The 26,741-nt window shown below is 44.4% G+C and overlaps 1 protein-coding gene across 1 annotated transcript in view; it reads right to left on the reverse strand.

Moving 5' to 3' along the window:
* The window catches only part of LOC126089645 (uncharacterized), a 445,470-nt gene that overhangs the window by 48,786 nt on the left and 369,943 nt on the right, over window positions 1–26,741 (reverse strand). Inside the window, exon 6 of the mRNA XM_049906926.1 lies at window positions 13,303–13,528. Coding sequence (XP_049762883.1) covers window positions 13,303–13,528 — 226 coding nt within the window. The remainder of the gene's footprint in view (window positions 1–13,302; window positions 13,529–26,741) is intronic.

Consider the following 26,741-nt stretch of genomic DNA (forward strand, 5'->3'; position numbering starts at 1 on the left):
ATTGCCACTTGCTGACGAAACTAGCTTAGTGAACAGCATCCTTTCTCTCTCGACGCCAACAGAAGTCATTCGCCGAGTAGCATGGAATCAAGCCTTTCTCGGGAGTTAGAGGTATTCCGGCTTTAATCAACTTAATTAATACCAATCAACAAAAATCTAAAAGACGTTGTTGGTTACACCTTCACTGATATTGTAAACTGAAAGAACGTGGTGCTCCTAAGGCGTTTAAAATGTTGAATAAGTATCCAGAAAGATATCGGTCATTTTACAGAATGAACAGAGAACGTTTGACTTGTTGTCAAGAAAGGCTGGCCCATCAGTTTACAAACAGGATAGCAACTTCAGACTCTCACGGCAGCGGCTGTTAATAGCTTTATGGTAAGAAAAAATTAATAATACTTGGTTTCAAGAATATATTCAGTTCTAATTAAAGTACAAGTCTTAATCGAGATAAACATACAATATTGGCTTAAAAAGTAGTTTTCACGTCGTGGCCATACTGTTACTGGTCTTAATTTTGACATTAATGCTCATTTTAGCTGTGTAATATATTTCCATTAACTAATTTTCGGGCCAACAATATGTTTCTAAATATGGCTTACTTTACATAGCCTAGTCGTAATAGCAATAACGGAACAGTGTAGTTGGGATTTACCGGACAGTTCCGACAATGTAACTACGTCCAACGTAATTCAGTCGGTTCCACTGTCACCACTGAATCATAAAACTCGGTTAGAATTCCAAACTTTTCTATGTCTAACGATGGTGAACTGGTTGGCACGTCTCTTGCAGTTAAAGTATAACTTCTTCTAGCCTGACGTGAACTTTTTATTATTTCATTGACTTTAGGAATTTATTCATACAACCATCTTAAACGTTGGTTTTGTATTACAGTGTTTTAGCAGATGCTCTGGTGCGAGGTTGCATATGGTTATCGAAGTACAGATTAGACATCATTACAATTTTCACATACGCTGTATGACGCAAGAAAGATCAGTTACATGAAAATCGTCCAGTGCAATACACGCCCAAACGAAGTAGGATCCTTACAGGAAGTGCAGATTATTTTTTATTATACGTGAGGGCTGTAACACCGATCTGTAGTAAATTCAAATTATAAGCCTGTGTATAATAACAGTAATGAGTCTTCCTAGAACAATACAAAATAAGTGACGTGAAGCACAGATATTTCGTCTGGTCTTGTAGTTCCGTCCATGCAGGTTTGGAAATTTTAATCTCGTCCTAGCATCAGTTTGCAGCTTTGACGTTTCATATGGCCTTCCGTTATTCGGTATGAGTGGAGTTTTCCGTACTTCGAACCTCACTTTTTGTAGATCCATAAACAGAGAGTGAACTTCAAATTTCAGTAGAAGGCAATGCAGAAGAAAGTGATGGGCTGTGATGAGTAAAAGAGTGTTGTAGCAAACGCTTCTCCTCACTCAAAATATGCCCAGCCAAATGTAAAACCCCAATTTTGAACCGCCTTTTTTGATCCTCATTCATTTTTTTCATATCAGGAAGAACACTTATAAAAAAAGCCAAATCTGGATCTTCATACTTCTTGTTCTCTATACACTCAATATTTACATATTTATTCTTCGAATGAAAATATTCGTACGCTGACTTGTTGACAACTGCATGGGATGCTGTACCAGCATTGCAGGCCTTTTTGGATCTTTTTGGTTGAGATGTTGATAAAATACAGTTTTCGCTAGGGGATGACAGTGATGTATTTCTTGACCGACGGTCATATTGCGTCGTAACGACACATTCGTTACCACTTTCAACGTTCTTGCGTACAGCTTCTTGTGTCTGTTCAAGTGAAATACTCACCGCGCTTGCATTTGAGACACTGTCCTTCATTTCCCGAGACTTCCTAAAACGTTGGTAAAACATCACATATCCATAAAGATAATAAGGTTTTCTTATTTTAACTGCAGAGCCAGATGGGCCGGATGGAGACTTCAAATGTCTACTATGGCTCCCCCTGAAACTCTCCCACCGGTCTCGAGAATCTCGCACTGCAACAAATAGAAAACATCAATTTTGCAATATAATGATAATGTCATTAATCTCGCTTCACAGTTCTTTTCAGATGCTTTATTGCTACGTGCTCCTTCAAGGTGCTTTCCTTTCTTTTCTCAGAGGACACACTACTGTTCAAGAAATTGTGGCTGATTCGTGAAAGGAAAGGCAATATGTGAGCTCATGCAGCCTGAATATTTACCAACAGCAGCTCGAGAAATCTGGAAGAAAATTACTGATCGTTACTGGGAACTAAGGAATTTACCGAACTGTATTAGTAGCATAGACGGAAAGCATATCGGAGCTAAAGGTCCTGCTAAATCTGGGTCAGTATTTTGTGATTATAAACGTTTTCCTACCATAGTTCTACTAGCTGTTGGAGAAGTAGATGGACTGTTTTCATCAATGACGTTGAGCAGTATGACCGCAACAGTGACGGGAGAGTATTGAAAGAAATTTCTTTCGGTAAGACATTGTTTGGAGGTGAGCTTCCGCTTCCGGAACCTAAGCTTGTGCCGCAAGAAGGATGCCAATTTCTTTATTATTTTGCCGCGGATGAAGTTTTTCGTCCACAAAATACATAATGAGACCATGTCCTCGTAGACAATTAAATAACGAAAGGCGCGTTCTGAATTACAGCTTATCTAGGGGAAGAATGTTGTTAGATGTTCTTTTGGTATGTTAGTGTCGAGGTTCCGGGTGTTGGAAACTTCAATAATGTATATTGTGAATGAAATGAAAGTCGTAGTTCAAGCAATTAGAGTATTACACAACTCTATGTGGAGTCGTTATGGTGTATATTCTAACTTATACTTCAGCACAATGTAGATAACCTTAATGAAAACTCACATCAAAATGTATGAAACCAAAAAAGGCCTACAAATAGATAAAGTTAAGTATTCTCTTGAACAGAATAAAATATGTATAGTGCTATGTACCGACAAGATTTGATATCCTATTACACCCAGCAAACGAGTACAAATGTTTACAGACTTTTTTTTACGGAAAACCGCATTACATACTTTTATTTAGCTATACTTCATTTTCCACAAATAAATTACATTGTCTGTCAGCAACGGTGAAGAGCCAAGAAGGAAAAGAGAAAAACAGATGGGACTTCGAGGGTTGAGAGGATGTTGTTGTTATGGTCTTCAGTCCAGAGACTGGTCTGATGCAGCTCTCCATGCTACTCTATCTGTGCAAGCTTCTTCATGTCCGAGTAACTACTGCAACCTACATTCTTCTGAATCTGCTGAGTGTATTCGTGCCTTGGTCTCCCTCAACGATTTTTAACCTCTGCACTTCTCTCTAATACTAAATTGATGATTCCCTTGAAGCCTCAGAACGTGTCCTACCAACCAACCCCTTCTTCTAGTCAAGTTGTGCCACAAATTTCTCTTCTCCTTAATTCTATTTAGTACCTAATCATTAGTTACGTGATCTACCCACCTAATCTTCAGCATTCTTGTGTAGCACCACATTTCGAAAGCTTCTATTCTCTTCTTGTCTACACTATTTATCGTCCATGTTACACTTCCTTACATGGCTACACTCCATACAAATAGTTTTAGAAAAGACTTCCTGACACTTAAATCTGTACTCGATGTTAACAAATTATTCTTCTTCAGAAACGCTTTTCTTGCCATTGCCAGTCTACATTTTATATCCTCTCTACTTCGACCATCATCAGTTATTTTGCTCCCCAAATACCTATCTACGACTTTAAGTGTCTCGTTTCCTAATCTAATTTCATAAGCATCACCTGATTTAATTCGATTACTTTCCATTATACTCGTTTTGCTTTTGATGATGTTCTTCTTATACCCTGCTTTCAAGACACTGTCCATTCCGTTCCGCCGGGCGGGGTGGCCGAGCGGTTCTAGGCGCTACAGTCTGGAACCGCGCCACCGCTACGGTTGCAGGTTCGAATCCTGCCTCGGGCATGGATGTGTGTGATGTCCTTAGGTTAGTTAGGTTTAAGTAGTTCTAAGTTCTAGGGGACTTTTGACCACAGAAGTTAAGCCCCATATTGCTCAGAGCCATTTGAACCATTCCGTTCATCTGCTCTTCCAGGTACTTTGCTGTCTCTGACCGAATTGCAATGTCGTTGGAAAACCTCAAAGTTTTTATTTCTTCTCCATGGATTTTAATTCCTACTCCAAATTTTTCTTCTGTTTCCTTTACTGCTTGCTCAATATACAGATTGAATAACATCGGGGAGAGGCTACAAACCTGTCTCACTCCCTTCTCAACCACTGCTTCCCTTTCATGCCTCTCGACACTTGTAACTGCCATCTGGTTTCTGTACAAATTGTAAGCAGCCTATATTTAATCCCTGTCACCTTGAGAGGGTATGTTTTGTAATTTCGTTGATTACCAACTCGAGCAAAATTACCAAATAACTCGGCAGTATGGCCCACTTATCAGTATGACGCTGCAGCCTCTTTGCCCCCTTGATGCGTGCTCTGATTCGGTGAGCGGATGCATCGTGTTCGGGGCGATCGATTTCTTCTCTGCTCTGATTCTCTTAGTGCCTTACAGTCACTGCAGAACCTGTACCCGACTGAAGAGATGGTCCAGCTGATACATGACCAACTGTACTTGCTCCAACGGCGGGGTAAAGAGGTATCCTTCTGCTGGGTGCCTGGTCATGTCGGCATATGGGGCAATGAACAGGCTGATCGGGCTGCCAAGGAGGCCTGCAGAGAGCAGGATGTGGTCCAGTGTCCTATCCTCTTGCAGTCAGTCATCGCTGCACTCCACAGGAAGTGCATGGAGTTGTGGGAGGACGAATGGTTGGCGGTGACGGCCAATAAACTGCGGTCGGTAAAGTCGACCACTCGGCCGTGGCGTTCCTCCTGCCGGCTGCTCAGGCGGGAAGAGGTGGCGCTCACACGTCTTCGGATCGGGCACTGTCCTCTGACACATAGCTATTTATTACGGCGGGAGGATCCTCCGTTTTGTGATGCTTGTGGTGTGCACATCTCTGTCCGGCACATTTTAACAGACTGCGTTTTATACCGTGATGCAAGGGCAGAAGCACAAGTTGATGGGGATCTGCCCTGTGTTTTAGCTAACGATGAGACGTGTGTGTCTAGGGTTTTTAAGTTTTGTGATGTGTCTGGACTCTGGCCTAAACTTTTAGGCTGGCGGTTTTAGTGTATTGCAGAGTGGCTGACTCCTCCCTTTTTTTCGTGCGGTCAGCCAGCCACTTCCATCTGCTCCATTGTTTTAGCTCCCTCTACCTTTTTCTTCCTGTGTTGACCATGTTTTACTGCTGACGCCCTGCTTCATCCCACGCTTCGGTGTGGGTGAGCACATATTTTTCCATGATTGTTCCCCGTGTTTTATGTTCCGTTTGATGTAAGTGTTCTGAGTTTCTTTCTTGACCCCCGTCTCACTATGATACTGAACGGGCGCTGAAGACCTTGCTGTCGTGCGCCCACAAAACCCTTCTACTACTACGACTTTAAACTGATTTTTTAATTTGTTTCTAAGTGGTTGGCTTTTCTTTTCTTTATTTCTATGGTCGTCCAACCACCGTCAACATTTGTGTGATTTTAGTTCGTTTTGTCTGGTCTTTGTCTAAGTTTCCTTTGTTCTGTGTCGTCTGTGATCTATCCTGTTAATCGTTTTTATTCTCTGTGGGTGTTTTTAGTATTTGGAAAAAGGGACCGTTGACCGTGGCAGTCTGGTCCCTTTAATCCCACAAACCAACCAACCAACCATATGATTCGGCTCATAAGGATGCCATGAAGCCGCTGCGTATTCCCCTGTGGCAAGCAGGCCTATAGCTGCCGTAACTGGTCCTTGATATCCTCGAAATTGGCACCGAGCTGACGTCCGATCTGGTCCCAAACACGTTCTACCGGAGCCAGATCTGGGGATCTTGCTGGCCACGAGAGCACAACGCAGACAGTTCATAGAGACACATGTCACGTGTGGACAAGATTAATCTAGCTGGAAAATGGCTCCACGATATTGTCGCACAAGAGGTAACAGGTGAGGACACAGGATGTCCGAGACGTACCGTTGTGCTGTTCGAGTGCATTAATCACTACCTGCCGTGACCTCAAGTGATACCCGATTCCTCCCCACACCATGACGCAGGAGTAACAGCTCCGCGACTCTCCAAAACATTGGATGAATGGGACCTCTCCCCAGTTCGCCGTCATATTCGCCGATGCGGATCATCCGAGGTAGTGCAGAACTGCGATTCGTCGCTGATCGTAATACGATGCTAGTCATCAGCAACCCACGCTTCCGAGTCACTGCACTATTCCAAAGGCAGCAGCTTGTGTCGTCGTATGGACGGTAGCCTACGCAAGGGACAGTAGTTCCGTTGCCCGGTTGCTGCTAATCTCCGGCCATGGTACGGGATGACACAGAATATCACAGGCAGTCCATTGTTCTCGTACGGCAGTCGCAAATCTGAAGTGGTTACGACGTTCCTTGGGCAAAATACGGCGATCATCCCTTATAGTGGTCTGTTGCAGTCGACCAGAACATTGTAGAGTTGTGGCGATTCGTGAATGAATCGTAAGAATCGAATCGTGATACGGACGAATCGTCGTTCAAAAGAATCGTAAGAACGATTGCGTGTTTCCGAGTCGTGACGATTCCAAGTTCCAACGATTCATCGATTCTTAGTACGCTATGCTTCGAAGGTAACTTCCGAATCATGCCGAGTCGTGCCGAATGATTACGACAGCCAGATGGCAGTCAAGTGGAGGATGCGTGTGAACAAAGGAAGCAATTTTGCACCACCTTTCGCACGAATCGACTCCTCTTTCCTGGCATACTGATCTAAAACAATAGATGCAATCAAATCAAACGTGACCTTTCATCAATTAAGGTATTACACATATAAATCGAGAATCACACTTGTATCGTTATATGCATGTTTACTCATAAATAAACTATTTCTGGCATATCTTATCATGACACAGTTCGATTCTAACCCCATTGAAAATTTCAGACTTGTCCTGCCATCTGTGAGTAAGATGTAGAACTTCTTGCATTCCGTAAGAATCGTGTCATCGCAGACTAGAATCAATCGTGAAAGAATCGTGAACGAATTGTAGGAATCGATTCGCAATGTGAGATTGAATCGTAGGAACCGAATCGGGAAAAAGAATCGTGTTGCCCAACTCTAGAACATTGACGATGTGTATGCCTCCCCTCACGTTCCCATACAAGCCAACATTGGACCACTGTAACATCGGAATGCCTCTCAAATCTGGATATTCCACGATTCGACCAGTAGGCCACGTCGAGACCCAAAGGAAGACGCTTTAAAATTCTTCTCAAGTGCAGATAACGCTGTCTCACACAAGTATGTAGGCGTCCTACACAGTGTTCATTCATTACTGACGCTGTGCGCGCCCCTTATATCCTCTACCAGGTCTGGTAACAACCTTACATCCGCACAATACTACTGCATCAAAAGTGGCACATGTGGAGCACGCCACATTCATCTGACAGTGACGCGACAGTGACGTGGCGTCAGTGTGGTAGGCAATGCTCCCTCAGGAGGTATTTGTTGCAGGCTAGACGCATGCTTCTTGCCACGACACGCGTAAGATCCGCGCCGCGTTACTCTGGTAGGTGGCCTGCCTCACTTATTAAACGCGATGCCCGGCGTCGACCGACAACGTCGATTTATTTTCCACTATCAACAAATCAATACACTGAGGTATCAGAAGTTATGGGATATCGATAAGCGCCGACCGGTGTGGCCATGCGGTTCTAGGCGCTTCAGTGTGGACCCGCGCGACCGCTACGGTCGCAGGTTCGAATCCTGCCTCGGGCATGGATGAGTGTGATGCCCTTAGGTTAGTTAGGTTTAAGTAGTTCTACGTTCTAGGGGACTGATGACCTCAGAAGTTAAGGTCCATAGTGCTCAGAGCCATTTGAACCATATCGATAAGCACATATACAGATGACTGTAACATCGCAGGCCGGCCGTGGTGGCCAAGCGGTTAAAGGCGCTACAGTCTGGAACCGCGTGGCCGCTACGGTCGCAGGTTCGAATCCTGCCTCGGGCATGGATGTATGTGATGTCCTTAGGTTAGTTAGGTTTAAGTAGTTCTAAGTTCTAGGGGACTGATGACCTTAGAAGTTAAGTCCCATAGTGCTCAGAGCCAATTTTGTAACATCGCATGCTCAAGATATAAAAGGGCAGTGCATTGGCGCAGCTGTCATTTGTACTCAGATCATTCATGTGGAAAGGTTTCCAACGTGATTATGGCCGCACTATGGGAATTAAGAGATTTTGAACGCAGAATAGTTGTTGGAGCTAGACGCACGGAACATTCCATTTCGGAAATCGTTAGTGAACTCAATATTGCGAGAAGTGCGCCGAGGAAACGAATTTCAGGCATTACCTCTCGCCACGGACAACCCCGTGGCCGTCGGTCTTCACTTAACTACCGAGAGCAGCGGCGATCGCGTAGAGCTGTCAGTGCTAACAGACAAGCAACATTACGCAGAAAGCAGTGTGGGACGCACGACGAACGTATCCGTTAGGACGCTGCGGCGAAATTTGGCGTTAGTCAGTTGTAACAGCAGACGACCGACGCGAGTGCCCTTGCTAACAGGACGACATCGCCTGTAGCGTCTCTCCTGGGCTCGTACCATATCGGTTGGATCCCAGAGGACGAAAAAACTGTGGCCTGGTCAGACGAGTCCCGATTTAAGCTTGTAAGAGATGATGGTAGAGTTCGAGTGTGGCGCCAGGAAGCCATGCATACAAGTTGTCAAAAAGACATTGTGCAAGCTGCAAGCAGGCGGTGGGTCCACGATGCTGTGGGTTGTGTTCACATGGAAAGGACTGGGTCCTCTGGTCTAACTGGACCGATCAATGACTGGAAATGGTTACGTTCGGCTATTTGTTCCAAAACAACGATGGAATTTTTATGGATGACAATGCGCCACATCACCGGTCCACAATTCCTTGAACATTTAAGGGACATAATCGAGAGGTAAGTTCGTGCACGTAATCCTGTACCAGCAACAATTTCGCAATTATGGACGGCTGTAGAAACAGCATGACTAAGTATTCCTGCAGGGGACTTCCAGCTTGTAGAGTCTACTCCACGTCAAGTTGCTGCACTACGCCGGGCAAAAGTAGTTCCGACACGATACACACTACTGACCATTACAATTGCTACACCAAGAAGAAATGCAGATGATAAACGGGTATTCACTGAACAAATATATTATACTAGAACTGACATGTGATTACATTTTCACGCAACTTGGGTGCATAGATCCTGGGAAATCAGTACCCAGAACAACCACCCCTGGCCGTAATTAAGGCCGTGATACGCCTGGGCATTGAGTCAAACAGAGCTTGGATGGCGTGTACAGGTACAGCTGCCCATGCAGCTTCAACACGATACCACAGTTCATCAAGAGTAGTGACTGGCGTCTTGTGACGTGCCAGTTGCTCCGGCACCATTGACCAGACGTTTTCAATTGGTGAGAGATCTGGAGAACGTGCTGGCCAGGGCAGCAGTCGAACATTTTCTGTATCCAGAAAGGCCCGTACAGGACCTGCATCATGCTGTCGTGCATTATCCTGCTGAAATGTAGGGTTTCGCATGGATCTAATGAAGGGCAGAGCCACGGGTCGTAACACATCTGAAATGTAACGTCCACTGTTCAAAGTGCCGTCAGTGCGAACAAGAGGTGACCGAGACGTGTAGCCAATGGCACCCCATACCATCACGCCAGGTGATACGCCAGTATGGCGATGACGAATACACGCTTCCAATGTGCGTTCACCGCGATGTCTGCCAAACACGGATGCGACAATCGTGATGCTGTAAACAGAACCTGAATTCATCCGAAAAAATGACGTTTTGCCATTCGTGCACCCAGGTTCGTCGTTGAGTACACCATCGCAGGCGCTCCTGTCTGTGATGCAGCGCAAGGGTAACCGCAGCCATGGTCTCCGACCTGACAGTCCGTGCTGCTGCAGACGTTGTCGGACTGCTCGTGCAGATGGTTGTTGTCCTGCAAACGTCCCCATCTGTTGACTCACGGATCGAGACGTGGCTGCACGGTCCGTTACAAACATGCGGATAAGATGCCTATCATCTCAACTGCTAGTGATACGAGGCCGTTGAGATCCAGCTCCGCGTTCCGTATTACCCTCCTGAACCCACCGATTCCAAATTCTGCTAACAGTCATTGGGTCTCGACCAACGCGATCAGCAATGTCGCGATACGATAAACCGCAATCGCGATAGGCTACAGTCCGACCTTTATCAAAGTCGGAAACGTGATGGTATGTATTTCTCCTCCTTATACGCGGCATCACAACAACATTTCACCAGGCAACGCCGGTCAACTGCTGTTTGTGTATAAGAAATCCGTTGGAAACTTTCCTCATGTCAGCACGTTGTAGGTGTCGCCACCGGCGCCAACCTTGTCTAAATGCTCTGAAAAGCTAATCATTTGCATATCGCAGCATTTTTTTCCTGTCGGTTAAATTTCGCGTCTGTAGCACGTCATCCTTTTAGTGTAGCAATTTTAATGGCCAGTAGTGTAGGAAGTAGGCCATGACTTTTGTGACCTACGTGAATGGATATTTCAATGCGGAATTTTATGCGTTGCTCCATAAAGCGGCCCTAAAGAAGACTATCCCATTTTGGCTTGCCGATATGTGTTAACAGGAATAGCAGAACACGAAGAGTGATCAGATATCCAGCAGCGACTCAGTAACACTGATGAGCTGCGGTGACAGACAGGCAACGCGGCGTCGGGAGGCATATGGGACGGGGAACGTCTGGCAGGCGCATCACGATATCCTGGTGCGGCTAGAAGGAGCTAACTGTACAGGGCAGGGTTAGTACTGAGGTGGCGTTTTCTCAATTAGTCGGCGCCAATAGGAACACCGAAAAATCGGTAACTCTCAAGACACACACTACCATCACACTAAAGTACTGCTGCGTTTAAATTAGACTTCGATCTGTAACCTAAAATAAAAAATTGTCGCTATCACATAGGTTATCAGACCATATTGTTATGCTCATCTCCTAGAAGTGACGTACACCAAGAGTAGGTCATGCCGTATGTCACTTGATGTGAACTGCAGAAGTAGTTATAATTAAAAAAAAATGTTTTTGGTTGGCATTTGCCTGGTAGGCCGTTCAGCTATATCATGAGTTTTCAAGTCTCAGTCACATTCTACGAAATTGGATAAAATAACTTTTTTTTCTGTAAGTCTTTATATCTGCACTGACATTAATTTTATCCTCTTCAGAGTACTCCACGTGAGATATAAATCCAAAGTCATCATTTTTTCCTGCCTTTGAAGGATTTCCAGAATGCTGTTATCAGTATAGTGTTTAGTTCAGCGATTCTCATCTCTTCAGTGTCTGCCCCTGGTAGCTGAGTTGTCGCCGCGACGGAATGTCATACCCATCGGCCCGGGTTCGATTCCCGGCTGAGTCGGAGGTTTTCTTCGCTCAAGGACTGGGTGTTGTGTTGTCCTAATTTTGATCGTTTCATGCCCATCGACACGCGAGTCGCCGAAGTGGCGACAACTCGAAAGACTTGCACCGGGCGAACGGTCTACCCGACGGGAGGCCCTAGCCACACGATATTTCCATTTTCCATCTCTTCAGTGCAGACGAAACATCGTCCTTTCACGACTGTCTTCAGTTTGCAGAGTAGTAAGAAGACACAGGGGGCCGTCTCCTATAAATACGAAGGGAGAGGAATTCTAAGAGTAAAAAATGCATAGCAAAGAATCAGTTCCAGTCACGTATTCTACATACCGAAGTATGAGTATTATGCCAGGCTGTGTGATGACTTCGAGTGCCTAAAGCAATTTTTCAGTATTACAGTTAGCTATACTTTCACTGTTCCCCTTTTGTTCCATCTGTTATTTATATCTTGTGTATTGGATAAAACAGAGTAAAAAGCACAAGGGGGAGGGGATGCCGCCCAGAAAACTGTACAGCCCTTATTAGAGCAGTTAGCTCAATTCAGAGCAGATAATACCAAACTGCATGAACGGCTTTTAAATGCTCATGCATCCCTGAGTGACCAGTACTAACTGACAAACAAGTAAATACTCCCCCTTTCAAAAAATGGTTCAAATGGCTCTTAGCACTATGGGACTCAACTGCTGTGGTCATCAGTCGCCTAGAACTTAGAACTAATTAAACCTAACTAACCTAAGGACATCACACACACCCATGCCCGAGGCAGGATTCGAACCTGCGACCGTAGCAGCAGCGCGGCTCCGGACTGGAGCGCCTAGAACCGCACGGCCACCGCGGCCGGCTCCCCCGTCACAGCCCATCTACACACGTAGGCGATGCCATTGTCTCTCCGTTCCTTACATTTTCTTGAACCAAGTTGTCCCCTTCTTGTAGCAGCAGCAACAGAAAAAATACTATATGTCGACATAATATCGATTTTTATACGAGAACGTGTAAGATATGAAACTTCCTGGCAGATTAAAACTGTGTGCCGGACCGAGACTCGGACTCGGGACCTTTGCCTTTCGCGGGCAAGTGCACTAAAAACTTTTTCTTTATTTTAATCTCATTTTTGTTCGCTATTATTCGTTGCGTCTGCTCGGGGCGGACGTCGTAAGACATCCGTTCATGTTCGTTGATGATCGATTAACTCAGTTTTTTTTTAATTTTTTTATTACAGATGGCTGCTAACCCTACGACCGAACACGCTGAGCTACCGTGCCGGCTAAACATTTCACTCGAGGGAAGACTTGAACCAAGGACCTCTCGTTCCGCAGCTGCTCAAGCTAACCACAGGACCACAGCGCTCCTAAGCGCCCCATCGTCACAGCTTTACTTCTGCCAGTACCTCGTCTCCTACCTTCCAAACTGGCACTGGCAGAAGTAAAGCTATGAGGACGGGGCGTGAGTCGTGCTTGGGTAGCTCAGTTGGTACAGCACTTGCCCGCGAAAGGCAAAGGTCCCGAGTTCGAGTCTCGGTCCGGCCAGGAAGTTTCATATCAGCGCACACTCCGCTGCAGAGTGAAAAATCTCATTCTGGACCTGTAAGATCTATCGATCGGAGTATTTGAACTATCGATATTTCTTCGTGTGGTTAATATTTATTACAGTGAACACTGACGAAATTTTCAGGAGAAACAGGCAGTCAATAAGGGAGCTGGGAGTATTACAAAAATTACAGCTATGATAGGGGAGATCCCGGGAAATGAGAAAGTGTTGATCGCCCTGGTGGAAAGAGAGTGAGGCTGGTGGACGCCGCAGCCTGCAGAGCGCCGCTTACCCGTCCTCTGGGAGCAGCCCAGCTCGTCCTCGCCCAGCGGGCAGTCCCTGTTGCCGTCGCAGCGCGCAGCCCGCGACACGCAGCTGCCGCCCGAGCCGCAGCGGAAGGCGAGAGGCGGGCAGCCGCCGCCCTCTGCCGCGTTGCACTCCTCGTCCGAGCCGTCCGCGCAGTCGCGCCGACCGTCGCACACGAAGAACCAGCTGATGCACGCGCCCGTCGACCGGCACTGCGGCGACACAACAAAAACACCTGCTCACTACATGCAAGGCTATACAGCAACGTTTACATGAAACAGAATTTCCAGAATGGGGCTCCTAAACTAACCGCCATGTTCCAGCTGGGTGGTGTGGTGGAGCAGGGGGAATCGGTTGTGTGTGTTACTAATAACTGACGAAGATGTGCAAGTGAAATTACTTCAAGTGCAGTTAATATGATTAAATACTTTATCCCTTGCACAGGTACTTCGGATTTCTTTTGGTACTTGCAGGTGAGGATAGTGTCCTGTAATTTTACTAACTGTAATCATATCAAAATTTACGTCCACATCTACAGGATGGGCCATTGATCGTGACCGGATCAAATATCTCACGAAATAAGCGTCAAACGAAAAAACTACGAAGAACGAAACTTGTCTAGACTGATGGGAGAAACCTGATGGCGCTATGGTTGTCCCGCTAGATAGCGCAGCCATAGGTCAAACGGATATCAACTGCGTTTTTTTTTTAAATATAAACCCCCATTTTTATTACATATTCGTGTATTACGTAACGAAATATGAATGTTTTAGTTGGACCACTTTTTTCGCTTTGTGATAGATGGCGCTGTAATAGTCAATTTTAGATGAACAGTTGGTAACACGTGGGTTTTTAAAATTAAAATACAGAACGTAAATATGTTTGAACATTTTATTTCGGTTGTTCCAATGTGATACATGTACCTTTGTCAACTTATCATTTCTGTAAATACCACGCCGGCCGGAGTGGCCGTGCGGTTCTAGGCGCTATTCTAGGCGCTACAGTCAGGAACCGAACGACCGCTACGGTCGCAGGTTCGAATCCTCCCTCGGGTATGGATGTGTGTGAAGTCCTTAGGTTAATTAGGTTTAATTAGTTCTAAGTTCTAAGCGACTGGTGATCTCAGAAGTTAAGTCGCATAGTCCTCAGAGCCATTTTTTTTTTTTTTTGTAAATACCACATAAATGCAATAAATGCTCATAATGATGTCCGTCAACCTCAATGCATTTGGCAATACGTGTAACGACATTCCTCTCAACAGCGAGTAGTTCGCCTTCCGTAATGTTCGCACATGCATTGACAATGAGCTGACGCATGTTGTCAGGCGTTGTCGGTGGATCACGATGGCAAATGTCCTTCAACTTTCCCCACAGAAAGAAATCCGGGGACGTCAGATCCTGTGAACGTGCGGTCCATGGTATGGTGCTTCGACGACCAATCCACCTATCATAAAATATGCTATTCAATATCGCTTCAACCGGACGCGAACTATCTGCCGGACATCCATCGTGTTGGACGAACCTCGCCATTCTGTCATACAGTGAAACATCTTGTAGTAACATCGGTAGAACATTACGTAGGAAATCAGCGTACATTGCACCATTTATATTGTCATCAATAAAATGTGGGCCAATTATCCTTCCTCCAATAATGTGGCACCATACATTAACCCTCCAAGGTCGCTGATGTTCCACTTGTCGCAGCCATCGTGGATTTTCCGTTGCCTAATAGTGCATATTATACCGGTTTACGTTACCGCCGTTCGTGAATGACGCTGCGTCGCTAATAGAACGCGTGCAAAAAATCTGTCGTCGTTCCGTAATTTCTCTTGTGCCCAGTGGCAGAACTGTACACGACGTTCAAAGTCGACGCCATGCCATTCCTGGTGCACATAAATATGGTACGGGTGCAATCGATGTTGATGTAGCAATCTCAACACCGACGTTTTTAGATTCCCGATTCTCGCGCCATTTGTCTGCTACTGATGTGCGGATTAGCCGCGACAGCAGCTAAAACACCTACTTGGGCATCATCATTTGTTGCAGGTCGTGGCTGACGTTTCACATGTGGCTGAACACTTCCTGTTTCCTTAAATAACGTAACTATCCGGCGAACGGTCCGGACACTTGGATGATGTCGTACAGGATACCGAGCAGCATGCATAGCACACGCCCGTTGGGCATTTTGATCACAATAGCCATACATCAATACGATATCGACCTTTTCCGCAATTGGTAAACGGTCCTCTTTAACACGGGTAATGTATCACGAAGCAAATACCGTCCGCACTGGCGGAATGTTACGTGATACCACGTACTTTTACGTTTGTGACTATTACAGCGCCATCCATCACAAAGCGAGTAAAGTGCTCCAACTAAAAAATTCATATTTCTTTGCGTAATACACGAATATGTAATAAATATTGGGGGTTCCTATTTTAAAAAACACAGTTAATATCCGTTTGACGTATGGCAGCGCCATCTAGCGGGCCAACCATAGCGCCATCTGGTTTCCCCCTTCAAACTAGACGAGTTTCGTTCTTTGTAGTCTTTTTGCTTGATGGTTATTTCGTGAGATGTTTGGCTCGGTTACTATCAATGGACCACCCTGTATTTTCTGCAAACAACCATGAGGTGCACGACGCTGGGTACGTCACATTGTATTAGTTACTAGGTTTTCTTCCTGTTCCATTCACATGAACCATCTGAAGAATGATTGCCTCTGTGCAGTAAGTATTCCAATCTTATCCTTACGATCCCCCTGTGAGCCATACGTATAGGGTTTTAGTATATTATTAACGTCATCATTTAAAGTCGGTTCTTGAAATTTTATTAATAGACTATCTCGGAATACTTTACGTCTTTCTTCAAGAGTCTTCCGATTCAGTTTCTTCAGCATCACTGCGAGACTCTCCCACGGATTAAACAAACCAGTGACCTTTCATGGCGCCCTTCTCTGTATGCGTTCAATATCCCCTATCAGTCCTAACTGGTACGGGTCCCTCACACTCGAGCAATATTCTAGAATCGGTCACTTGAGTGATCTGTAAGCAATCTCCTTTGTAGACTGATTGCACTTCCCCAGTATTCTACCAATAAACCGAAGTCTATCAGCTGCGTTACTCACGACTGAACCTAAATGATCATTCCATTTCATATCCCTACGAATTGTTACACCCAGGTATTTGTATGAGTTGGCCGATTCTAACAGTCACTCACTGATATTGCAATTATAGAATACTACGTTTTTGCGTCTTGTGAAGAGCAAAGTTTTACATTTCTGAACAGTTAAAGCAAGTTGCCAATCTCTGCACCATGTTGAAATCATTTCAAGATCTGACTGAATAATTATGCAGCTTCTTTGAGATACCCAGCCGGTGTGGCCGAGCGGTTCTAGACGCTTTAGTGCGGAACCTCGCGACCGCTACGGTATGTGTGATGTCCTTAGGTTAGTTAGGTTAAAGTAGTTGTAGCTTCTGGGGGACTGATGATCTCAGGTGTGAAGTCCGATAGTGCTCAGAGCCATTTGAACCATTTTTTTCTTTCAGATAGTACTTCATTATAGATAAATGCATCATCTACAAAAGCCTTAGTTTACTATTAATATTGTCTGCAAGGTCATTGAAATACAACATGAACAACAACGGTCCCAACACACTTCCCTGGTGCACACCCGAAATTACTTCTACATCTGGCGATGATTCTCCATCCAAGATAACATGCTGTGTCCTTCCTAACAAAAATTCCTCAATTCTGTCACAAATTTCACTTGATACCCCATATGATCGTACTTTTGACAATTTTAACGTTTCAAATGTTCCTCAACACCACTGACATTTATAGTCATTTCATTAATCTTTTCAATGACACACGGATTAAATTGGGGCAATTCTCCTGGGTCTTCCTTTGTAAAGGAACATTAACGGAGTTAAGCATTTCAGCTTTTGCTTTGCCACCCTCAATTTCAGTTCCTGTCTCATTCGCTATGGACTCGACATTAATCTTGGTGCCACTAACAGCCTTTACATATGAGAAAGGTATATCTTTGAGTTATGTGAAAGATCACTTGGCAATATTCTGCTACGGTAGTCGTTGAAGGCTTCACGCATTGCTCTGCTGACAGGCAAATTCATTTCATTCAGCATGAATAGCCCTTTCGCTTTGTTTTACACCTAGGAAGGACTAAGATAACGTCTCCATACCGCTGTTACTGAACACAGTAATCTATATCTGTAGAGCAATGACAACTCGTTTTTTAACACTGTTAACATTGCGTTAACATTTTGTAGCATCTATAATATATATAAATAGCTTTGTACATCAAATCAGAACCTATAGAAGAGACGATTGTTATTTTACGGTCATCTCATGAGGATGGATGGTGACCAACTAAGAAAAAGAATACGCAGTTTCATCCAATCTAAGAAAACAAAGCCGAGATGGTTCGAAGAATGTGGAAAAGACCTTAGGCAGATTAGTATCTCAGAGAGAGATTCCTGACCGGAACAAATTTAGAAGTCTGGTGAACAGCTACCAAGGTTTTAAAATGGCACCAACGTCCAAAAGTCGGACAGGACCTTTGTCAGAAGCGCATAAACAGGCACTTCTTGGTGGGCTCAGATGATACCGGCAGGAACTCAAAGCTGGAACAAGAACAAGACCTAGACACTAAAATGAAATTGGTTGTTACCACGCAGTCCATAGAGGCTCTACTCGATGAAAAAAAAAGAAAAAAGTGAACGTTTTCAGCGACACTCTCGAAAACTTATTGGCCGATTTACTTCAAATTTTACACCGTATTCTACTAAAAATTATTCTAACAAACAGTTTGAAGGACGTAGGCTATATTTTCGAATTACACATAATATATAAATATGTATGTAATGTATAAGGGGGAAACTTTTTCAGCCAAAATTTTGAAAAGTCGTTGACCGATTTACTACAAATTTTTAGACGATATACTATCAGACATTAAGAAGGACATAGGCTACATATTTTTTTAAATGTCGATGTACAGTTTTTCTGTACTGCTGTGCTGTGCTGTGCGGTTTCGTTTTGTTTTTTGCAGTGCGTGTAAACCATTTGACAATCTCCCATATATATTCATTCTTCGTCCACATAATTTTAAACAAAAATGTTATACACAACATCGTACTGCTCTACTTCCTTTCTTGCCGTCGGTTCAGCAGGAAACAGGGAAGTTGTATTTATGTCTTATTGGCTTGTGGTTAGTATACCAGTATAGAATCTGAATCGTCTGAAACTTTATAATTCCACCCGCTCGCAGATTAAAACTGTTCTCAGATATCCAGAGGCTGGAGAGGTGTCTCTCGTACTCTGAATACCAACAAAACCAACCGATTTACTCATCTATTGTAAGCGACTTCAATTCTCAATCAAGGCTTCTTTTGCAATAAACAAGGCTCTTGGTCGGAGAGAGGGAAGAAGAGGAAATTGACAGAGAGGAGGAGGGGACGAAATGGACGTAGAGAGGTGGAAGGAGGAGATGGACAGACAGAGGGAAGAGGACGAAACGGGAGGGGGGGGGGAGGTGGGAAGGGGTTTGTGATGTATATCCAGTTCCCACATTTAATTATTGCACAGCGTTATCGGGTTCGCTGGTGATGTTGTTGTTGTGGTCTTCAGTCCTGAGACTGGTTTGATGCAGCTCTCCAATGCTACTCTATCCTGTGCAAGCTTCTTCATCTCCCAGTACTTGCTGCAACCTACGTCCTTCTGAATTTGCTTAGTGTATTCATCTCTTGGTCGCCCTCCATGATTTTCACCCTCCACACTGCCCTCCAATGCTAAATTTGTGATCCCTTGATGCCTCAGAACATGTCCTACCAACCGGTCCCTTCTTCTTGTCAAGTTGTGCCACAAATTCCTCTTCTCCCCAATTCTGTTCAATAACTCCTCATTAGTTATGTGATCTACCCATCTAATCTTCAGCATTCTTCTATAGCACCACATTTTGAAAGCTTCTATTCTCTTATTGTCTAAACTATTTATCGTCCATGTTTCACTTCCATACATGGCTACACTCCATACAAATACTTTCAGAAACGACTTCCTGACACTTAAATCTACACTCGATGTTAACAAATTTCTCTTCTTCAGAAACGCTTTCCTTGCCATTGCCAGTCTACCTTTTATATCCTATCTACTTCGACACTCATCAGTTATTTTGCTCCCCAAATAGCAAAACTCCTTTAATACTTTAAGTGTCTCATTTCCTAATCTAATTCCCTCAGCATCACCAGACTTAATTCGACTACATTCCATTATCCTCGTTTTGCTTTTGTTGATGTTCATCTTATATCCTCCTTTCAAGACACTATCCATTCCGTTCAACTGCTCTTCCAAGTCCTTTGCTGTCTCTGACAGAATTACAATGTCATCAGCGAACCTCAAAGTTTTTATTTCTTCTCCATGGATTTTAATACCAACTCCGAATTTTGTTTCCTTTACTGCTTTCTCAATATACAGATTGAATAACATCGGGGAGAGGCTACAACCCTGTCTCACTCCCTTCCCAACCGCTGCTTCCCTTTCATGTCCCTCGACTCTTACAACTGCCATCTGCTTACTGTACAAATTGTAAATAGCCTTTCGCTCCCTGTATTTTACCCCTGCCACCTTTAGAATTTCAAAGAGAGTATTCCAGTCAACATTGACAAAAACTTTCTCTAAGTCTACAAATGCTAGAAACGTAGGTTTGCCTTTCCTTATTCTTTCTTCTAAGATAAGTCTTAAGGTCAGTATTGCCTCACGTGTTCCAATATTTCAACGGAATCCAAACAGATCTTCCCCAAGGTTGGCTTCTACTAGTTTTTCCATTCGTCTGTAAATAATTCGCTTTAATATTTTGCAGCTGTGGCTTATTAAACTGATTGATTGTTCGGTAATTTTCACATCTGTCAACACCTGCTTTCTTTGGGATTGGAATTATTATATTGTTCTTGAAGTCTGAGGGTATTTCGCCTGTCTCATACATCTTGCTCACCAGATGGTAGAGTTTTGTCAGGACTAGCTCTCCCAAGGCCGTCAGTAGTTCTAATGGAATGTTGTCTACTGCCGGGGCCTTGTATCGACTCAGGTCTTTCAGTGCTCTGTCAAACTCTTCACGCAGTATCGTATCTCCCACTTCATCTTCATCTACATCCTCTTCCATTTCCATAATATTGTCCTCAAGTACATCGCCCTTGTATAGACCCTCTATATACTCCTTCCACCTTTCTGCTTTCCCTTCTTTGCTTAGAACAGGGTTTCCATCTGAGGTTTTGATATTCATACAAGTGGTTCTCTTTTCTCCAAAGGTCTCTTTAATTATCCTGTAGGCAGTATCTATCTTACCCCTAGTGAGATAAGCCTCTACATCCTTACATTTGTCCTCTAGCCATCCCTGCTTAACCATTTTGCACTTCCTGTCGATCTCATTTTTGAGACGTTTGTATTCCTTTTTGCCTGCTTCATTTACTGCATTTTTATATTTTCTCCTTTCATCAATTAAATTCAATATTTCTTCTGTTACCCAAGGATTTCTACTAGCCCTCGTCTTTTTACCTACTTGATCCTCTGCTTCCTTCACTACTTCCACTACTTCATCCCTTAGAGCTACCCATTCTTCTCCTACTGTATTTCTTTCCCCCATTTGTGACAATTGTTCCCGTATGCTCTCCCTGAAACTCTGTACAACCTCTGGTTTTTTCAGTTTATCCAGTTCCCATCTCCTTAAACTCCCACCTTTTTGCAGTTTCTTCAGTTTTAAACTACAGCTCATAACCAACAGAGCTGTAGTTTCCCCTTGCTTTCAGCCGTTCGCAGTACCAGCACAGCAAGGCCGTTTTGGTTAATGTTACAAGGCCAGATCAGTCAATCATCCAGATTGTTGCCCCTGCAACTACTGAAAATGCTGCTGCTCCTCTTCAGGAACCACACGTTTGTCTGGCCTCTCAACAGATACCCCTCCGTTGTGGTTGCACCTACGATACGGCCATCTGTATCGCTGAGGCACGCAAGCCTCCCCACCAACGGCAAGGTCCATGGTTCATGGGGGGGGGGGGGGGGGGGGGCTGGTGATATGGGTCATTAAAAAACAAGTACCAGAAATGTATTACGGAGTTCAGCAAAGAGTACTTCATTAGGCTACCAGAACCAAAATTCATATTTTTACCGTAGTACCTAGCTCTGCGCAAAAGGTGTCCCTTACACACACGCATTATAAAGCAAACATAGATGTAGCACGAAACTTCCTGGCAGATTAAAACTGTGTGTTGGACCGAGACTCGAACTCGGGATCTTTGCCTTTCGCGGGCAGCAGAGCTTCTGTAAAGTTTGTAAGGTAGGAGACGAGGTACTGGCAAAAGTAAATCTGTGAGGACGAGGCGTGAGTCGTGCTTGGGTAGCTAAGTTGCCAGAGCACTTTCCCGCCAAAGGCAAAGGTCCCGAGTTCGAGTCTCGGTCCGCCACACAGTTTTAATCTGCCAGGATATCAGCGTCACTCCGCTGCAGAGTGAAAATCTCATTCTGGATAGATGTAGCACATTGATCTACTGCAGCTAGTCGCCCTAGGAGTGTTTTGGGCAGGGTGTAACCAGAGTGGAAACGATGTAGCTTGACGCAAGGGAGAGTAACGACGGGACGACTCACCTAATGGAAGTAACTTACAGGTAGACACGCCGTCGTCTGTTGAGACGGACCATGGACGGTCACTAACTAAACTACGGACTGCGAAAAACTCAGAGAAAAATGAGAGCGAACAACGGAATGCTGGTGGTTTTATAGAATGGCGGCTCGAATTTTCCCGCTGACCAAAGCCCCCACCACCTACCTCCAGAACGATGCAAGCGGGTTGACCTGAAAGAGCCACACCCGACTCTTCCCTAGTCTTAGACGACGGCGAGCTTCCCCTCCAGTTGACAAAACGCGTCTTATGATATAAGTGCGAAGCCTCAACCTAACCATAACCCTCCAACGAGCCTACATTGGTGGAACGCTAGTTGACTAATAAATCTGTCATGTAAAATAGTTTTATGAATAACAAATGTGTACACAAGTGTTAATCTATTGTGCTAAATATAAGAGAGGTCTGGTTTAATGCCATTAAGAAATATATACATTTGTTTTAGCATATTTGTGCTGGTTGTACACATAGATTTGATTTAACGATAATATTTCCATTATTTTGAAGTTTAACCGCTATTATGAATACCTGACAATTGTAAACTTGAACTGCGCACCCTTATATCACTGCATGTATACTCCTTTATCATGCAGGGGCCTGAAGATGGCAATATTGAGTTCCCGAAACTGGCAGCATTTGAGATATAAAATAAAATAAACCAAAACATAAGGCTGTTGGTAAAGTTTTTTGAATCAGGAAATAGTGAGTTGATGTTAATCAAGAATTCCGTTCAGGCGACAAATGCGTCATTATTAACACCTCACTGAGTTTGAACGGAGTCGTGTTAAAGAGTTACAGCAAGCTGGATGTTCCTTTTGCGACGTTAGCGAAAGACTGTATCCACTGTATCTGATTCCTGGCAGCGGTGGTCACGGGAATGTAGTGTCGCAAGAAGACCGGGCTCCAGATGGCCATGTGGCACTACCGAGGAGGTACACAGTGTTCGGTGCATAACTCTGGCTGATCGTACTGCATCTTCAGCAGCAATGTGAGTAGTAGTTGGCACCACAACACACAACGGACCGTTACAAATCGGTTAATTCAACGACAGCTCCGAGCCAGACGCCATTCCACTGACTCCAAATACCACGATTTGCGACTTCAGTGATGTCAAGTTAGAGTTCGATGGAGGACAGGGTAGAAGTCTGTGAGCTGGTTCTGCCCCGGTGTCAGTAAGAGCAGCCTGTTGGTTAGGAGGAGGCCAGACGAGATCCTGCAGCCGACCTGTCTGCGTGCTAGGCACCTGGAGTCATGGTTTGGGGCGAGATTTCGTATGACAGCAGGAGCAACCTCGTGGTCATCCCACGCATCCTGACTGTAAATTTATGTTTCAACCTGGCGATTCGACCTGTTGTGCTGCCATTCATGAACTGCATTCGAGGTGGTGTTCTCCAACAAGATAACGCTCGCCCACATACTGCTGTTTTAACCCAACATGTTCTACAGAGTGTCGACTTGTTGTCTTGGCCGGGTCGGTCACCAGATCTGTCTCCATTGGAGCATATAAGGGACATCTTCATGGAACAGCTCCAGCGTTAACCACAACCAGCATTAACCGCCCCTGTATTGACGACCAAGAGCAACAAGCATGGAGCTCCATCCCACAAACTGACATCCAGCGCCTGTTCAACATTATGCTTGCACGCTTGCATGCTTGAATTCAACACTGTGGAAGTTACACCGGTTATTAATGTACCGGCTTTCAAATTTGCTTACATTTACCTGCTATCCTGCAATTTCAGTCACTTAGATATGGTACCTAGACAAATGTACCCGGTATTTCATTAATTACTGTTTAGTGTCCGGCAGCTGTGGCCGAATGGTCTAGGCGGTTCAGTCCAGCATCGCGCTGCTGCTACGGTCGCAGGCTCGAATCCTGACTCGGGCATGGATGTGTGTGATGTCCTTAGGTTAGCTAGGTTCAAGTAGTTCTAAGTCTAGGGGACTGATGACCTCAGATGTTAAGTCCCATAGTGCTTAGAGCCATTTGAACCATTCTTTAGTGCTACGATTTTGTTCGTCATTGCTGGACCCCCTGGCGAAACGTAGTGTGATTGTTGGCTGACTACAATGGTCCACCTGATACGGGTTTTATTGCTGGCTTAAAGAAGATAGCCGTTCAGGAATGAACAAAGATGTGATAGCGCTGTCGACACTAGAAAGGAGCGGGAATTCCCTAACCTAAGGTTGTAATGGAAATGTTGCGGCAGCTGTTCACGGTGGATTACGTCAGTATATCCGGTTTCTGAAAGAAACAGATATCAAGATATAGTGCAGATACAAAAGTAGAGAAAAATTCACTCCAGAGAGATCCTTGCTCTCAACAAGCCGTCTGTTGATCTTTGCCCCGTCAATTAAAACCCAGCGTCACAAGTTATGACACGTGCAACCCATGCACAAGGTTGAACAAGCAAGAGAGCTATTGTGTAGGTATGTTCTTGATGTCAGCGGATGAGCAGCTATCTCCCAGTGCAGCCTCAAGGGGATTTCGTATGAACGAGATATTCAGACACGACTTATAAGCCTAACTGTCTACAGCGCGTCCGAACAGTTATTCATCACTGTGATGTTCTAATTTGTGTAAAGAGTGTAAATGAAGTTTAAATTGTGTTAGTTTCAAGTAAAACGCACAAGTTCATAACGTGTTAAGAATACCAGTTTGTGGTTACTCGCTTTCTCTGGCTAAATGACTTACATTAAAGGCTGATTAAATAAATTTCCGGCAGATGAAAATCGACGGTCGGAAAACGATTTTCGCTGACGAGTGTGCATGCTACCGCCTGGGTAGCTTTTGTTAACTGGTCAGCTGTTCATTCCATTATTGTCAGTTGTTTGGCACAGTTGACTTATGGAAAACTGCTGTTCCGGTTTACCACTTACTTAGCACGTTATCTGTTTGGTTCTGAGCACTATGGGACTTAACACCTGAGGTCATCAGTCCCCTAGAACTTAGAACTACTTAAACCTAACTAACCTAAGGACATCACACACATCCATGCCGGAGGCACGATTCGAACTTGCGACCGCAGCGGTCGCGCGGTTTCGGACTTAAGCGCCTAGAACGGCTCGGCCACTCCGGCCGGCGTTATCTGTTTCTGTTCAGTTAAGTACAAGAGGCGGATAACTTCTCCGTCAGTTCAGTTATTTTTCTGCTCCCCAGTACAAAAAGTTCTCCCCCTCATCGACTGACATTTTTGAAAAAAAGTTGGAATCTGACAACCCACAAATGTTTCAGAAACGATACGGTACCTATTCTTCCTCATTTCCCAGTATTCTTAGCCTACGCAGTCTCCTTAAATTTCCTTTCCCCAGAACTAGCTTTATCAGAAAATATTTGTTTCGTACACCTTTAAATTCTTCCTACATCTGTCACTATCATTATTGTCATTATTATCATTATTTTTGTTGTTAGTGTTACCATTATTCGTGGCAGCAGCTGTAGTAGTACAAGTATTGCCAGTATTAACTCGATTAGTTCATAGTCAGTATAATTTATTCACACTGCCGCTTCAGACAGTCATATTATTTTAATACTATTTGTCACGTTAAAACTGTTATTTCTTACATAACTATGAAGTAAAAAAGGTACAGAATGTGTGAAACCCTGGTCCGATGTGGAAGAGGGCCTGATGGCCCTAATCTGAGTGCTGCTGCTACGGTCGCAGGTTCGAATCCTGCCTCGGGCACGGATGTTTGTGATGTCCTTAGGTTAGTTAGGTTTAAGTAGTTCTAAGTCTATGGGACTGATTACCTCAGATGTTAAGTCCCATAACGCTCAGAGCCATTTGAACCATTTGAACCCTAACCTGATCAGGTTAAATAAATAAATAAAAATAAATAATGTGAGAACGCATATCAGTTCTGTAAGAGGGAATCCAGCAGGCAGAACCACGTTTCCACAGTCGACGTTAGAGTGTTTATATGGTCAACCATAAGCGATACTGGTAAATCAATTTACAAAACCTGGATTCGAGAGCCACATATAATCTCTGTGTATGAAGGGTACTGTAGGCTACCAGTGTACGGTGTGTGGCGAAGGTTACATATTGTACCACGTTCAGTTACTCCTCTCACAATTCCTCCCTCCTCCGTTCACAGATGATACAGGGGAAGAAAGCCGGTACCACCCTAAGTTGTGTTGTGAATTTATTTTAGCATTTTCAGACGCCATCGTATCTTTTATATGATGGCTAATATTTTTACCAGAGAACGGCGTCGCGATTTGGAGCCCATTACTTCCAGTTGTAGCCAATCTGTTTAAGGGTTACTTTGAGGACATCGGCCATGGCACGCTTCCTGCAAAGTCTAATTGTTTTTATCTGTACGTCGACGACGACACGTTCGTTTCTGGGCTCATGGACGTGGAAATCTGGGGGAATTCTTGAACTACATTAACAATATCCATGGCGACATCAAGTTCACGATGGAGGTAGAGACAGATGCTGGCTTGCCGTTTCCTGACGCCCTCTGCCTCCGTAGAGCAGGTTAGAGTCTCAGCCACAGTGTTTACCGAAAACCTACCCACACGGACCAATATCTGCAAGCCAACAGCTATCACCATCCGTCGCAGAAACGTTCTGTTCTGAGGAACATCGCATCGAGCGGAAGCAGTCTCTGATACTGAACACCTGCCGAAGAAACTGAGACACAAACGGAAAGTATTCTAGGCAAATGTCTACGAGAACCACCAGATTTCACAAGCCATCTTTCCTAAAACATGTAAGCAGAAGATTCCCGAGG

Source organism: Schistocerca cancellata, chromosome 1 (assembly GCF_023864275.1).
Source record: "Schistocerca cancellata isolate TAMUIC-IGC-003103 chromosome 1, iqSchCanc2.1, whole genome shotgun sequence".
NCBI classification, from domain to species: domain Eukaryota; kingdom Metazoa; phylum Arthropoda; class Insecta; order Orthoptera; family Acrididae; genus Schistocerca; species Schistocerca cancellata.